At 33.9% G+C, this 15,494-nt stretch overlaps 1 protein-coding gene across 5 annotated transcripts in view; it reads right to left on the reverse strand.

The window, feature by feature from the left end:
- The window catches only part of TBC1D19 (TBC1 domain family member 19), a 155,154-nt gene that overhangs the window by 91,225 nt on the left and 48,435 nt on the right, over positions 1–15,494 (reverse strand). For all 5 annotated transcript variants that reach the window (XR_013533519.1, XR_013533518.1, XM_035293925.3 and 2 more), the window contains exons 9-11: positions 13,838–13,910; positions 7,877–7,915; positions 6,214–6,326 (exon numbers count right to left, since the gene is read on the reverse strand). Coding sequence is in view for 3 of the 5 variants with exons in the window: in XM_035293925.3 (XP_035149816.3) it covers positions 6,214–6,326; positions 7,877–7,915; positions 13,838–13,910 (225 nt within the window). In the remaining 2 variants the exon portion in view is untranslated. The remainder of the gene's footprint in view (positions 1–6,213; positions 6,327–7,876; positions 7,916–13,837; positions 13,911–15,494) is intronic.

Genomic DNA, 15,494 nt, shown 5'->3' on the forward strand with positions numbered 1-15,494 from the left:
TTCTCATTAGCATTTCATCAAATCTTTTTTCAAGGTTCTTAGTTTCTTTGCATTGGGTTAGAACATGTTCTTTCTACTTACAGGAGTTTCTCATTACCCACCTTCTAAAGTCTGATTCTGTCATTTCATCACACTCATTCTCCATTCAGCCTTGTTCCCTTGCTGGTGAGGAGTTCTGATCCGTTGGGGGAGGAGAGGTGTTCTGGTTTTGGGTGTTTTCCTCCTTTTTGCACTGGTTTCTGCCCATCTTTGTGGATTTATCCACCTGTCATTTTTATAGTTGCTGATTATCAAATTGGGTCTCTGAGTGGACGTCCAGTTGATGATGAAGTTATTTCTGTTTCTTATTTTTCCTTCTAACAGTCTGGCCCTTCTGCTGCAGGACTATTGAGGTCCACTCAAGGCCCTGCTTGCCTGGGGATCACCTGCAGCAGCTGCAGAACTGTAAGGGTTGCTACCAGTTTCTTCTTCTGCTAGCTTTGTCCCAGAAGGATACCAGCCAAATGTCAGTCTGATCTCTCCTTTATGAGGTGACTCTTTGGATATGTGTGGGTCAGGGAGCTGCTTGAGGAGACAGTCGGTTCTTTATAGGAGTTCGAGTGCTGAGCTGTGAGCTCTGTTGTTCATTCAGCACTGCTGGGCAGGTACATTTAGTTCTGCTGCAGCAGAACTCATAAACCGCTTTTTGTTCCCAGGTCCTCTGTCCCAGGGAGTTAGGGCTTTATTTATAAGTTTCCATTGTGCTGCTGCCTTTTTTTTTTCAGGGCTGCCCTGCCCAGCAAGGAGGCAGCCTAGTCACTGTCTGCCTGCAGAGGCTTTGCTGAGCTGCTGTGGGCTCCGCCCAGCTGCCGTGTTAACTTCCCTGCAGTCCTGTTTATATGGGGGTAGTTAGAACTGCCTCAGCTATGGTGGCCCACCTCTGTATTGGCAGACTCTCTGTGTAATAGCAGGTTGCCTTGGCAATGGTGGGTTGCCTTGGCAATGGCAGGCTGACTCAGCAATGGCAGGCTACCTCCCTAGTGGTGGAGTGCCTCGGTAATGGCGGACACCCCTCCCTCACAGAGCTGGACCGTACCAGGTTCAGCTGTGCTTGCTGTGAAACTCTCAATCCAGGGAGTTTCTGATTGCTGTTCTTTTGTAGGGGTGGGGCCAGCCGAGCCTGATCACCTGGCTCTCTGCCTTGGAGCCTTCTTGTTTTTTTGTTTTTTTTTTTTTTTTTTAGTTGAACACTTGACTCTCTCCCAGGTGTTCCAGCCTGTTGAAAAGGTGCCGGGATCTCTGTGATTTCCCATGTGGTGACTCACTGCGCTGGCTTAGACAGTGGTACTGAGGTTCATGGCGCTCTCTTTGCCCAGGAATCTCCTGGCCTGGCTCCCTGTTCATTCCCCTTTTTAATCTGCTGAATGGGTGACTTCCCGGGGCTCAAATCACTAGCTAAAAGGGCACCCAGACCAGTGTATTTTGTATAGAGAACCACTGCACTGGGGCACCGATAAAGCAGGGGGCAAAGCAGCCATGCCAGGCAAAGCAGCCGAGCTGGCCAAAACAGCCACATTAGTGACCCATGTGGCTCCTCCGCCTGGGAATCTCCTGGTCTGTGGGTAATAAAAATCCATCAGGAAATGCGGCATCCACTCACCCTCTGCACTTTCACTGGGAGCTGCAATCCTGAGCTGTTCCTACCCAGCCATCTTGGATCTTCCCCTATAATGTACCTTCTATGTTATCTTATGTAAAAAACGAGGACTCCTCACATTTTTCCTTGCCCCATTTGTCTATGTCATCTTAGGTTAAAAAAAAATGCAGATTCACTGGGCCAGGCAAAGGCACGAATAACTATTTTCCCCTGTTTCCCTCTTTCATGAAAATTGTATACTTCTCAACATCTCACTGTTTCCCTTTAAACTTGGAGCCCTCAAAATCATGTTTGGAGAAGGCATAGACCTATTTCAAGGGTGCACATTCTTAACTTTGGCAACTAAACCTCCTAAAATAATTGAGACTTGTCTCGTCATTTTTCTCAACTGACATAAGTTACACAGATCTCTAGGGCAGGGACAAATGCTGCCAGTCTCTTTGCTAAGGCATAAGAAGAGCCAGCTTTATTCCAGTTCACAATAAGTTCCTCATCTCCATCTGAGACCACCTTAGCCTGGTCTCCATTGTCTACATCACTATCAACATTTTGGTCAATGCCATTCAACAAGTCTCTAGAAGTTCCAAACTTTCTCACATTTTCCTGTTTTCTTCTGGGCCCTCCAAACTATTTCAACCTCTGCCTGTAACCCAGTTCCAAAGTCACTTCCACATTTTAAGGTACCTATAGCAGCAACCCACTCTGTGTGATACCAATTTACCATGAGTCCATTCACATGCTGTTATGAAGAAATACCCAAAACTGGGTAATTTATAAAGGAAAGAGGTTTAATCGACTCACAGTTCCACATGGCTAGGGAGGCCTCAGGAAACTTACAATCATGGCAGAAGGCACCTCTTCACAAAGAAGCAGGGGAGAGAATGAATGCCCAGAAAAGGGGGAAGCCCCTTATAAAACCAAACCATCAGATTTGATGAGAACTCATTGGCTATCATGAGAACAGAATGGGAGAAACTGTTACCATGATTAAATTATTTCCACCTAGTCCCTCCCACAACATGTGGGAATTATGAGAAGTACAATTCAAGGTAAGATTTGGGTGGGGAAACAGCCAAACCATACCACTAGATTTCAGTTTTTTACAAAGCAGGGTAAAAAAGGATTTATAGGGAACAAGGCTGAAGTTAGAAAGATAAGATAGAAAGTTTTTTTTTTATAGAAATGATGGTATTTTGAAATTAGAGTGGTAGTAATGTGAATATATAGAGAGAGCTGGATTTAAAACATGTTTAGAAGTTAAATCAAGAAGGTATTATTGAGTAATAATAATTATTCAATTATTATTGAGTAATCAAGAAGGCATTATTGAATATAGTTCATGGCCATGGTTCCTTGAAGGACAGTGGTACTAAAACAGGAATTTAGTTCCACTAGGCAGCTGTATTTGAAGTTTAGAAGACAGATCTGAGAAGAAGGTATAGAGATTTGAGGTAATGGGGAACTGAGACTTTGGGAGTGTGTAAGATTTGCTAAGGAATGTATAAAGAAGAGACAGACCCTCAAGAACCCTAACTTGTAAGACAAAAAAGACTCTCCACAAACGAAGAATGCCAGAAAGAGTACTGTGTCACAAAAGCCAAGGAATGTTTCAATAAAAAAGTAGTAAATGAGGTTAAACACATATAAGAGGTAGACATTTCTATTCTATTCTTTTCTTTTCTAAGAGGTAGCAACAAGTATAAGAGGTAGACATTTCTATTCTATTCTTTTCTTTTCTTTTTTGAGACAGTCTTGCTCTATTGCCCAGGCTGGAGTACAGTGGCACCATGTCAGCTCACTGCAACCTCCACCTCCCGGGTTCATGTGATTCTCATGCCTCAGCCTCCCAAATAGCTGGGATTACAGGCACACAGCACCATGCCTGGCTAATTTTTTGTATTTTTAGTAGAGTCAGGGTTTCTTCATGTTGGCCAGGCTGGTCTCAAACTCCCAGCATCAGGTGATCCACCTGCCTCAACTTTCCAAAATTCTGGGATTAAAGCATGAGCCACTATGTCCAGCCTGACATTTCTTCCATTTAAATAGAAGTAGATGAGGACAAGAGCAGGTGCTGATGCAATTCAGTCTACAAGTTTGGTAAGAGAAACTTGAATGAATTTCTAATGATGAATTCTGTTTTCTCAGGTATCAGGAGGTGAAGTATTTTGCTAAGACTGAAGCGAAGGAATGAAGAGAGTGGGGGTCAGAAAGAGGTACTGTGAAGACTAAGGGAGCTGACCACAAAAACCTAGGCAGGTCAGGAAACATTTTGAGCCAAGGTAAGTTTGTAAGAACCTTGCTAAGAAATCACTAAAGAAAATCTTAAATGTTAGTATTAGTCTTGGCTGTTTCATCAGTGAGCAAGTACCTAGAACAAAAATAGAGGAACACTTTCTATTTTAAATTAGAAAACTGAAATTAAAACATTTAAAAATATGAACAATGTTTACTAGATATGGATATTTTGACACATACCTAGAAATGTGTAGAAAAGGAAATATATAAAAGCAATCCTTTTAAACCTATCATATATTTTCTTTAAAAAATAAAAGTTGGATAATATTCTACTGAAAGTATGAAAAGAATTAACTACTAAGAACAGCAGGTATTATATCCAAAGTCTTGGTTTTGAAATAGATTTTAAAGAATAGCTTTATGTATGTGAAATGTAAAATCTTCCATTTATGTCTAACACCTCAACTATGACTACAATTATATGTGCAACTTATTTTAAGTGATTGAAAAGCGATTCAACAAAAAATTCTAATAAGATATTCTTAATAACAAATAGTATTCTTCCTTCTCTCTGTGTGTCCCTCTAATGTATCACCTACAAAAATTATTTTAGAACTGCTATACTTTATTGGGGTCACACTTTTATAGCTGGAATTAACTCTAAGTGATAAAAGATGCTTTAATCAAAAAATTAGATTGCTTTTCTGAAGATACTAATTCCTATTTACAGATCTTGAATAGACTTGTCACTTTGCAATTAGAAAATTCAGATGGCTATTAGCTCCAAAATTCCAGGGTAAAAATTACCTTAAAAACTTTTTTCTTCTTTTTACAAGAAAACATCTACAAGTAGTAAAAACCACCTTTGACTACTGTAAAAAATAATCATCTGGGATTATTATTTTATTATTATCTGGGGTTATTAGGATGATACTTCTGGAAATACTCTAAATTTGATTTTGGAATGGTAGTGATTCCTCTGCAAAGAGACAAAATTTGTTAATCCAATTTCTATACAATTAAGTTGGCAGTACATCTACAAAGTTAAATTAGGACAAAAGTTATATCTTCTTCTACAAGAATTGATATAATCACAAAAAAGGTCCAATCTATACTCAAGCCTATTTTATAAACTATTTTCTTTAAAATATCTCTATAAAAGGCTACCATTATCATTTGTCTAAAACTGCTCTGAAATAAATTACAAGCTTTATTGTTTCAAAAACAAAGTAAGCGATTTTTGACAGAGCTGTCCAGAGGGAGATTTAAAACATCGTATACACAAGTGCACATATACACAGTTTGCAAGGGGTATAGGTAGAGTTTTTATAACAGTATTAACAATATTTGATTTTCTTTAAAAACGTCATTATTAATTATAATTAACTTATAACAATTACATGTAATATGTAACTTATGATTACTTTTATTAATGGTGATCATTTATGTTCCAGATATTGGTTAAAAAGTACATGTACATTATTTCATTTAATTCTGACAATGATTATGTGATATAAATATTATTACCTATATCTAAGTGTGGGTTAACTGAGGTTTGAAGAAATTTAAGTACTTGCTCAATGATATATTTCTAGGAAGCTGTGGGAACTAGAAGTTGACACCATATCCGTATAATTGCAAAATCTATGTTTTTAACCACCAGGCTAGAAAACTACTACAAAATGAATAGAAAACTATTCATTAAAATCTTTTAAATGAATGCCCTCTATGATTAATGAGTTTAAGCAAAAAACAAACAAAAAATCCCCACTAAGAATATTTTAAGAATCAATGTCGTACATAATTTTGCTTTATTGAATCTATTACCCATCTATTGATGATTTCTTTTCATTGTTGTATTTCCTAAAATAAAATATTCTTACATATAGAAAAATAAGATTCTCACTTAATCTGTCAATTTTTAGAACCATAAAAATAGTACATATTTCAAAGGTTCCTGTAGGGACAAAGAATTCATTTACTTGACCTGAGTTGCCTTACTTTATTTCTCCCTAGGCTAACATCCTTATTCTACCACACATCTTCACTGATCTAAATAGTCAGTCTCTGCTTCTCAAAATTGTACTTATTGTTTTGTTGTATATATAAGGTCACATATTTCACTAATTATTAATAACAAAAACTTCTGTATTAAGCAGACAGTTATATGTTTAAATTATATGTTAAATGTTAGAACCTAAAACTACAGTGATTTTGAAAAGTTAAAAAGGGGGTTAACAATAGATTAAGAAACAAGTCTTTTCTATTTTAAATAACTGGTCTTTGAAAAATAAATAGCCCAAAGCTAAAATCTGACGCATCTTTTTTTTTTTTTTTCTTACCTCAGGTTCACTGGAAATATTCAAAATGAGAGCCCACAATTCAGCTCTCAGTGCCGTGGGACTTCCTTGTCTGATGTACTGCTGAGCAGCAGCACTATCTTGTTCTGCTAGAACTGTCAAAAGTATATGAAAATCTCCTTAGAAAACTCATAATAAGAAACATCACTGAAATCTTCAATTACAAATCTTTTGGGAAGCTAACATTCAGTCTTTCTAACATAATTACACCATATCTTGACCGTTTTAAATTTACTCTCTGGATTTCGACATAGCCCTATTTGCAGCCCTCCCAGTTTCAAGCCTTAAGCTCTTCCATCTCCTACCCAGTCTGGGTAGGGAGGGACTAAATGTAAGGACTTTGAGATCACTTTGCTTTAACTATAGCTTCATGATCTGAAACTAGCATTGTGTGTGTGTGTGTGTGTGTGTGTGTGTGTGTGTAGGTAAATTCATAGCTACAGAAACTCCACATTTCTTTTGCATATTCTACTACACCATGAATGTTCTACTATTTGGAAATAGTACGGTATATCAAGTTTCATGGCTAAGAATTACAAGATATAAGAACGTTGGCTATCTATTCTATTAAATGACTTCTTAGTTATTTATCAAAATCAACAGAAAACAGAGATTTTTAAAGACATAGATACAAAGATCTCATAAACTTGTAAAAAGGCCCAAATTATTCTTAAGCAGCTAAGTTCACACAATCAATATGTTATCTTTTGCTTTCATTTTCATTTTTATTTTCTTTAATGGAAATGTCAGCTACTCAGTCTGGAAATAAAGGTCCAAAAAAACCAAAATGAAGCAAAACCAAAAAAATGATGCATCAAAACAACTGCTAACGTTAATCTAATCAGTAGTGTTTTCTTACATTTTCTTCTTACAAAGAAATGGAAAATAATCTCATATTAAATGAAAATGACATGAGCAGAAGAAACAAAGGAATCATGAAATAAAAGAGATGAAACATATTCTTTAATTTGTAATTGCTTTTAATAAAAGTGTCAAACCATACAAATAAAGTCTTCTAAATACATATGATTTAAAAAAATTGAACTAGGGAATTTGATACATGACAATGTAATTGTCATACTAGGTTCTTTCTGACACAAAGACCAATCTATCCTTCATATTTCAAAGACAAAATAGGATTTATAAAAACAAGGAAAAGAATCTTCAAAAGATAGAGAAAAATTATTTCCCAGAACACTAAGACCCACTTTGGTTATTAAGACATACCACTGTGAATGGTCACTGGGAACCATTACAGTTCTATTTTCTCCTGATGCGGGAGCATATTCCCATTAATTCTAATGAGACATGCGTGGGTGCATCAAAGACAGAACCTGCTTCTTTGATTTTGAAATGAAATTCTATAGCCGAATGAATTAAGGTAACATCCCTGAGGAATATGTGTCTCAGGAATAGTGAACCAGCTGTGTACTTCTTTCTCTGACATTTATTGATAAAGCCAAAATGATACATTTTCCCTACTTATAAAGATTCTCATTATATAATCTACATGGTTAAATACTACTCCTCTTTAGGTTTTTTGCTTTTCAGAGATTAAATTTCTCTTGGAGGTTATTTGAGGCAGACACTTACCTAGGACTCTCTCATTTTTCAGAAATAATAACATTTATAATAAAAAGCTTACCTTTTTGTCCAATACGTACATGCTCGTTTTCAAAAAGTTCTAAAAATGTTCAAAGAAAATAAAATTATTAGACACGAGTATGATCAACCACATTTAGAACAAGATTAAGTACATTTTTCTGGTATTGATATGTTCAATGATTTTTAAAGCCAGATGGCTCTATGGAAAACTACCAAGAAAACTACATATCATATGTGTAAAAACATTTTTTCTAAATTGTTTAAACAATTTTTTGTTTAAAATTAAAATGAGCATTTAATCAAACAAAAAAACTGATGAATGAACTTTCCCTTTGTTAAAATATCTCCTCATAACACAAAAATGTTCCTGTTCATTTATCTTTAATTTTTTTCTAAAGGAAAAACAAAACTTACTGACAGCTTAATTTACAAAATCCTACTTCCACTCCTATCTTCCACTGGCTGTCTCATAAAAGCCTTACTACTACATAGGTAAAATCTCACTATACAAATGCCATTTTAAAAGATTCTATGGGGAGATTTTTTTAAAGTACAAATCATAATGGAAAAAGATCATGAACTAGACCATATTACATTAAAAAAAATCTTCTGTTCATCATAAAACACTGTTAAGAGAGTGAAAATGTAAGTAATAGAGAAGAAGAATTTATGTGCTGTACATATATCTGGCAAAAGACTCCTATAGAAATCTATAAAGAACTCCTGGTAGACAAAGATAGATGACTCTCAGACACAAACAGGCAAAAGACTTAAACAGAGGCTCTTCACAAAAGAAGTGACCTGAAGGACCAATAAATAGGAAAAGTTGCTCAACCACAGTAGTTTTCAGGGAAATGCAATTAAAACCACTATAAAATACACAACCTCCACAACAGCTAAAATGAAAAAGACTGACAACTCTAAATGTACAAGATGTGGAGCAAATGAACTTCTCATACAAAGCTAGTGGGAGTAGAACTTGGTACACTGTGGAAAACTCTCCAGCAATATCTACTAACACTGAATATATGTGCATATCCCATGACAATTAGAAATCCACTCTCAGTTATAAACCCTAATGCATACACATGTGCACTAAGAGACATGTACAAGAATATTCACAGCACCACCATTGATAATTGAAAATATAAAGAATTCAAATTACCATCAGCAGGATACTAAATAGTGGTATATTCATACAATAGACTATAATACAGCAATAAGAATGAATGAATTATAATTCTCTACAAAACCGTGGATATTATAAAGAAAAGCAAGAAAAGCCAAACACAGAAGAGTATATACTATATGATTCCATTTCTACAAAGTACAAAAATAAGCAAAACTAATCTATGATGTCAGAAGTCAGAATAGTTTTTACCCATGAGAGTGACAGAATCTGGAAGTGTGCCTAGTGGGGCTTCTGAGATGCTGGTAATAATCTGTTTCTCGGTCTAGCTGGAGGTTACACAAGTGTGTTCACTTTGTAAAAATTCACTGATCTGTATATACATGATTTTTTAGTCTTTTTAAAAAATCCATAAAGCTGTTTTTTCACTAGAGTATTTGAGCCAGAGTGCCTTATTCTTTTATTGTATTCCTAATACCTCCGAAGTAATTAGGAAGTAATTAGTTGAGCAGATTATACAATGACTAAGGAAAGTGTCTGGAATCCCTAACATAAGTCATTATATGTATAAATATATGATTATATGTATAAATATATATATATATATATAGTCTCTATATATGTATATAGTAACAATACAGTTTCATTTTAATCAGCTATGATTTCTGAGGCTTAGTGACCGAAGAGACAATGCTTCAGTGAATACTGTAACAGCATAAGATGGCAGATGTAATATGGCAGCATATTATAGTGGGGCTTAGTTCAGTTAACTTTCAGAAAATAACAAACAGTATATTAAACACACTGGAGATAGTCTTCATATAGAACTCCATAACTATCTTGATAGGCACATCCATCACAAAAGTAGCCCCTAACAACCTGATTTTTTTCCATCCTCCTTGACTAAGGATTAAGCTAAAATTAAGTTTAACTTAATGCTTAGTTAAAATTTCTCTTAAGACTCAAATTATAATCCTTTGTGTTCATTTCAATCAATGTAGTTTATACAGTTTAAGATTTTCTTCTCATAATATGCCAAGAAATGTTTTATATTCATAATTTTCATTCAATGACTAAAGAACAGTTGAATAATCAAGTAAAATTAAGTTGCTAGCCAATTCTCATTTTCTAATAAAAGCAGATATTACTGGATAACAGTGCTTTATTACCCAAAGTAGTAAGAAATAACAATAACCAAAAAGACTTCTTTATAGAATTTAACTAATTTTGCTTTCTAAATGCTATTTTCTGTCCTAAGAATAAGAAGCCTCAAAAGGTCAGAACCAGAATCTCGAACTTATACTCCAATTCTGTGTTTTTCAGAGTGCCCTCAGGACCGTTATGTTAATAGATGCAACTATATTAATAGATCTTGCTTGGAAAAAAATTTGTTAAAATGCTCTTGGAAAAAGCTAAGTTAAAATAATTTACTTAAGACTTCTCATAGTCTTTAAGATAGCAACACACGTTGTATATTTTAAGAAGGTACACAATACAACCCTTCTCAAACCTTATTTGACAAGATTCTCTTTTTCACAGGGCGTCTTATGAGTGCTCTGTAGTATAACACTTCAGGAAGCACTGCACCAACTGAGTATGATGTTTTCTTTTAGAAAGAAAATGTCTATTTAGCAGAACCGTCATCTAATAAGATTCATTATTATGCATACTCAGACAATATCAGAAATATGACCTCCTTCATCATAAAGGCTCATGAAGGAATGCTGACCTTGCTCACTCTATTAACATCTGTCTTATAAATGTATTTCAAAGTAAATGTGTGTGTGTGTATTTAAAATAAATGCAATGCATGTTCATGAGAGTTTGTAAAAATAATGGCTATGACTTTTTTATTATTGTAAATAAAGATTCTATAGTATCATTGTAAAGACTTTTTCTCCTGACTTTTATGTAAAAGCTCATAAGTTCGTAAGAAATGCATTTTAAACATAATAATAATTGAATAACAGTAATGTAAAACATAGGTAACAGACGTTTTAAAGACGAGTAAGAAACCAATTTCTTTAAGTCACACTTAAACCTAATTCTGAATATAAAACTTACCTCTAGCCAAACACAAGTATGAGCAACATTTTCAAACATTAGCATTACATTCCAAATTTAGTCAAAGCAAAAGACACAGACTAAAAAATAAAATAATAATGTATTTTAGGCAAAAAAGTTATATATGACACTACATTTCTTTCAAGTAACACTGTTGCCAGCAATTCACAAGTCAGGCAAAAATCCAAGTCCTATACCACTAAAAACAATTTCACCAGAAAAACACTAATTTGATTCAATTTTTAGCAGCCCTGCTTTGAAAAGTAGAGAAAGAACAATAACCACATCAACTAAGAGATTGTCAACCTCCTTCAAGTAGGCTCAGTTGTTCTTCCATATGCTCCAACCACCCTTTAAATGTAATAACAGCAAATACCACACTGTATTTTATCTGTCACTTACCACCATTTTTCCCCTAAAAGCAGAGATTATGTCTTATGTCTATGTATTCTATGTATATCTCTGTATCCACCAGTCCAGGGACTGAGGCCCTCAGTAGGGTCTCAAACACATTTGTTTTATTATGAGTGAATCAAAGAAGGAAAATCCACACTGTAAGTTTAAAATACAGTATATTAAGTCTTTTAAAGCATAGATACTATGATATTTAGAATAATTTTAAATAATTCTTAAAGATTACTTCAAAAGTGAAAAATAAAAATATAATTCAAGGTTGTGCTACTACTTCCTTTCCTCTTCTTATATGACTATCATTTGCCATGAATAAAAGTATAAGAGATTTTATTTTATAAGATATTTTACATCTTCTTATAAAAGAAGAAAAGGCTGTCAACAGTGGCAGGAGGAAGGCAGCACAGTGTAATAGACTCTGGAGACAAACTGCTTAGTTTTGAATCCTGGCTTTACCAGTTACTAGTTCTGTGACCTTGAGCAAATCACATAACATCTCCACATCTTCAACTTTAAAATGGAGATAGTAATCCTATATCACATTATATAAGAAAATTAAAACCATAATGCAATACCACTATACATTGCCAGACTGACTAAAACAAAGATGAAATACACCAAGCATTAGTAAGGACATACATCAAAACTATGACTCTCATACATTGTTGGTGGAAGTTTTGAATATTTTGAAAATAATAAATTTTAGGCAAAAACAGCTATATATGACACTACATTTCTTTCTAGTGTTACTTGAAAGAAATATAGTGTCATATATTACTAGTTTTGTGACCTTGAGCAAGTCACTTAACATCTCCACATCTTCAACTTTAAAATGGAGATAGTAATCCTATATCACATTATATAAAAAAATTAAAACCATAATGCAATACCACTATACACTGCCAGACTGACTAAAACAAAGATGAAATACACCAAGCATTAGTAAGGACATACATCAAAACTATGACTCTCTAGAAGTGTAAACTGGGACTACCACTTTTTAAAACTCACTGGCAGTTATTTTCTAAAGATGAACATATACAAATAAGAATATGAATGAATGAATATTTCTAGGACCCAGAAAATACACTCTCACTTATATACCCAACAGCAAAATATAGATATGCTCACTAAAAAACACATACTAGAATGATCATAGTAGCCTTATTTGTACTATCCTCAAACTTGAAACTTCCCAAATATTTATCAACTGTAGAATAGATAAACAAATGTGTGGTATATGCATCCAGTGGAACACTGGAAAGCAAATGATCTACAAATACATACAACAATATGGTCGAATGTCACAAATATAATTTGAACAAAAGAAGTCAAACATCACAGAGACACATTGTATGCATCTATTCACATTAAGTTCAAGTATTTGAAAAACTAATCTATGCTGCTAGAAATCAGTTATCTTTGAAATGGGGATTGAAGATTGATAGAGGGCAGAAGGAGGGGTTCTGTTTAGTGTTCTGGGTATTTTAATAGATGTATTCAGTTTGTAAAAATTCAAGTTGTCCTCTTAATTATCTATGTGCTTTTCTATATGCATTATACATTAATAAGATATTTAAAAAATAGAAATAGAAGGAGTTGCTGAGAGGTTAAAATAAGACAATATAGATGCAATATATAGGATGTGCTCAATGGTTATTTCTAATTATATAGTAATAATAATAATTATGTAATATTGCTATTATAATAGTAATAATATCCAACTTGTTTATTTTATAGAGGAAGAAACAAATCCAAAGATATATAGTGACTTGTGCAAGTTACACAGCTAGCCAGTGGCAGAGAAAAGACTGGAATAGTCTCCTAACCCCTATCTAGTATTATTTCCAGGATAATACAGGGCTCCCAAACTTTAAGTCAATTTTTACTTCCTTTTTATTATAGCTAAATACCAATCTAGTTCTTTAATAATTGAATTTATGCACAAAAAGGGAAAAGTTAGGAAAACTGCTTGGATTATTAAGGTTTAAAATACACTATTTTTAAAGGCAAAGTTAACTGAAGCTGTTCACTTAAGTTGATGATACAAAAATAATGTCAGTGATCACTTAACTTGGTGATACAAAAATAAAAATAGATACTGATGGCCAGGAAAGGATGTTGCCAGTAAAGTTCTGACAACAAAATAACACATGTCTAATGACTTTTCGAAATCATTTAAAGACTTTCAAATAAAAAGACAAAATTTAGTTGAACTCTAATAATTACAACATACAGGATTCATTCTATTCAATAAATAACAATAGCCAAGGAGAGGCAAAAGCATGCTTAGTTTTCAGATATAAAAATATTGCTAGATTAATTTGGATATAGCAATATAAACCTTAAGCTCACTCTCATTTATCATTAATTATATGCCACTGGAAAAATACTAACCAGGAGGCACTTGTGTAGAATCATCTATACCCAGTTGTCCTGTATTTAAGCCAAGTTCCACAAAGCATTCTTTCTGAAAAATAACATATGCAGAATTAACATAGATCTCAGACTTTGCTGCACATTGTTAAAAGATCACCTTTGCCTAAACATCAGCTTAAATACAAATCACAATGTAAAATGAGGCTTTGCTTTATTCAAATACCTAAAAAAGAAAAGGACATATTAAACATCTAAATAATAATGCATTAGTCCAAAATTAAGGAGAAGAATAACTAGTTATTACTATATGATATTTATCATTTACATATGAAACAATCATGAATAGAAAAGATATAAGCATTCAGGAAATATTAATATATAATTGGAACGACACAAACATATATTTTTCCAAATAGAGAGCCATCAGCAATACTTTTCTTTCTCCTAGTTTTCCTACCTAAGAAAAATGTTATTTCTTGCCATTTGATCAATGAGTGCTGCCACTGTTTAAAAGAACTGCTTTCCAAAATCATTCTTGATTTTGCCTTTTTAGGTAACAGACTACTCAGTAAAGTAAGGAATGATAATTATTCTTTGAGTAGAAAACTAACTTCAACCTTTCCTGAAACATACACACACACAAACAAACACTCAGTATACGTATCACTTACCAATTTTATCTTCAAAAATCATTGTCTAAAATTACCACTGTGATCCTGTATTTGTGCTTTCTATGATACTGTCCTACACTCAGATCTTAATCAACTAAACACTGAAAATATCCAAAACAACTTAAATTAATTTTTAAGTACAATTGGACCATCAAGTGCTCTGCTAAAATAACAATAAATCAGATTTATTCTCCAGACTTCCTCTCCTTATCTAGTAATGTCTAAGGAAATAATAATGTCTGTCTGGTATTTTTAAATATATAAAAACCTTACATTATTCACATTTTATGCCCTAAGTAATTAAATATTTCTATTAATATTTGCCTCAGTATTTTGTTACTACTCTAATTGTTAAAACCATACTTCCTTGTCCTTTAAAAAATGGAATTAGTTTTAATCCTTACCAATTATCTATTATTATTTAAGTTGGTGATTTATTAACATCCTTTACAAGACCAGTTATTCAGCCTAACATACACATATGGCCGGGCGCGGTGGCTCACGCCTATAATCCCAGCACTTTGCGGGGGCCGAGGCAGGTGGATCACGAGGTCAAGAGATCGAGACCATCCTGGTCAACATGGTGAAACGCTGTCTCCACTAAAAAATACAAAAATTAGCTGGGCATGGTGATGTGCACCTATAGTCCCAGCTACTCAGGAGGCAGAGGCAAGAGAATTGCTTGAACCCAGGAGGCAGAGGTTGCAGTGAGCCGAGATCACGCCATTGCACTCCAGCCTGGGTAACAAGAGCGAAACTCTAGCTCAAAAAAAAAAAAAAAATACACATATACACATTTCATTTTGTATTGATTTTAAATAACTACTATTATATTTCAATTTTTAACTAAACTGTATCTACCTTAAAAAAAGTACTACATCTTATGTTACCAATTTTCAATGACTGAAGAGGTAAAAATTTGTTATTCTTCCATTTTCAATCATTGTTTTCCATTTATTTTAACACATTCTTCTATAATTAAAATCATTTGTAATTCATTTTTT

This window comes from Callithrix jacchus, chromosome 3, assembly GCF_049354715.1.
Source record: "Callithrix jacchus isolate 240 chromosome 3, calJac240_pri, whole genome shotgun sequence".
Classification (NCBI taxonomy): Eukaryota; Metazoa; Chordata; class Mammalia; order Primates; family Cebidae; genus Callithrix; species Callithrix jacchus.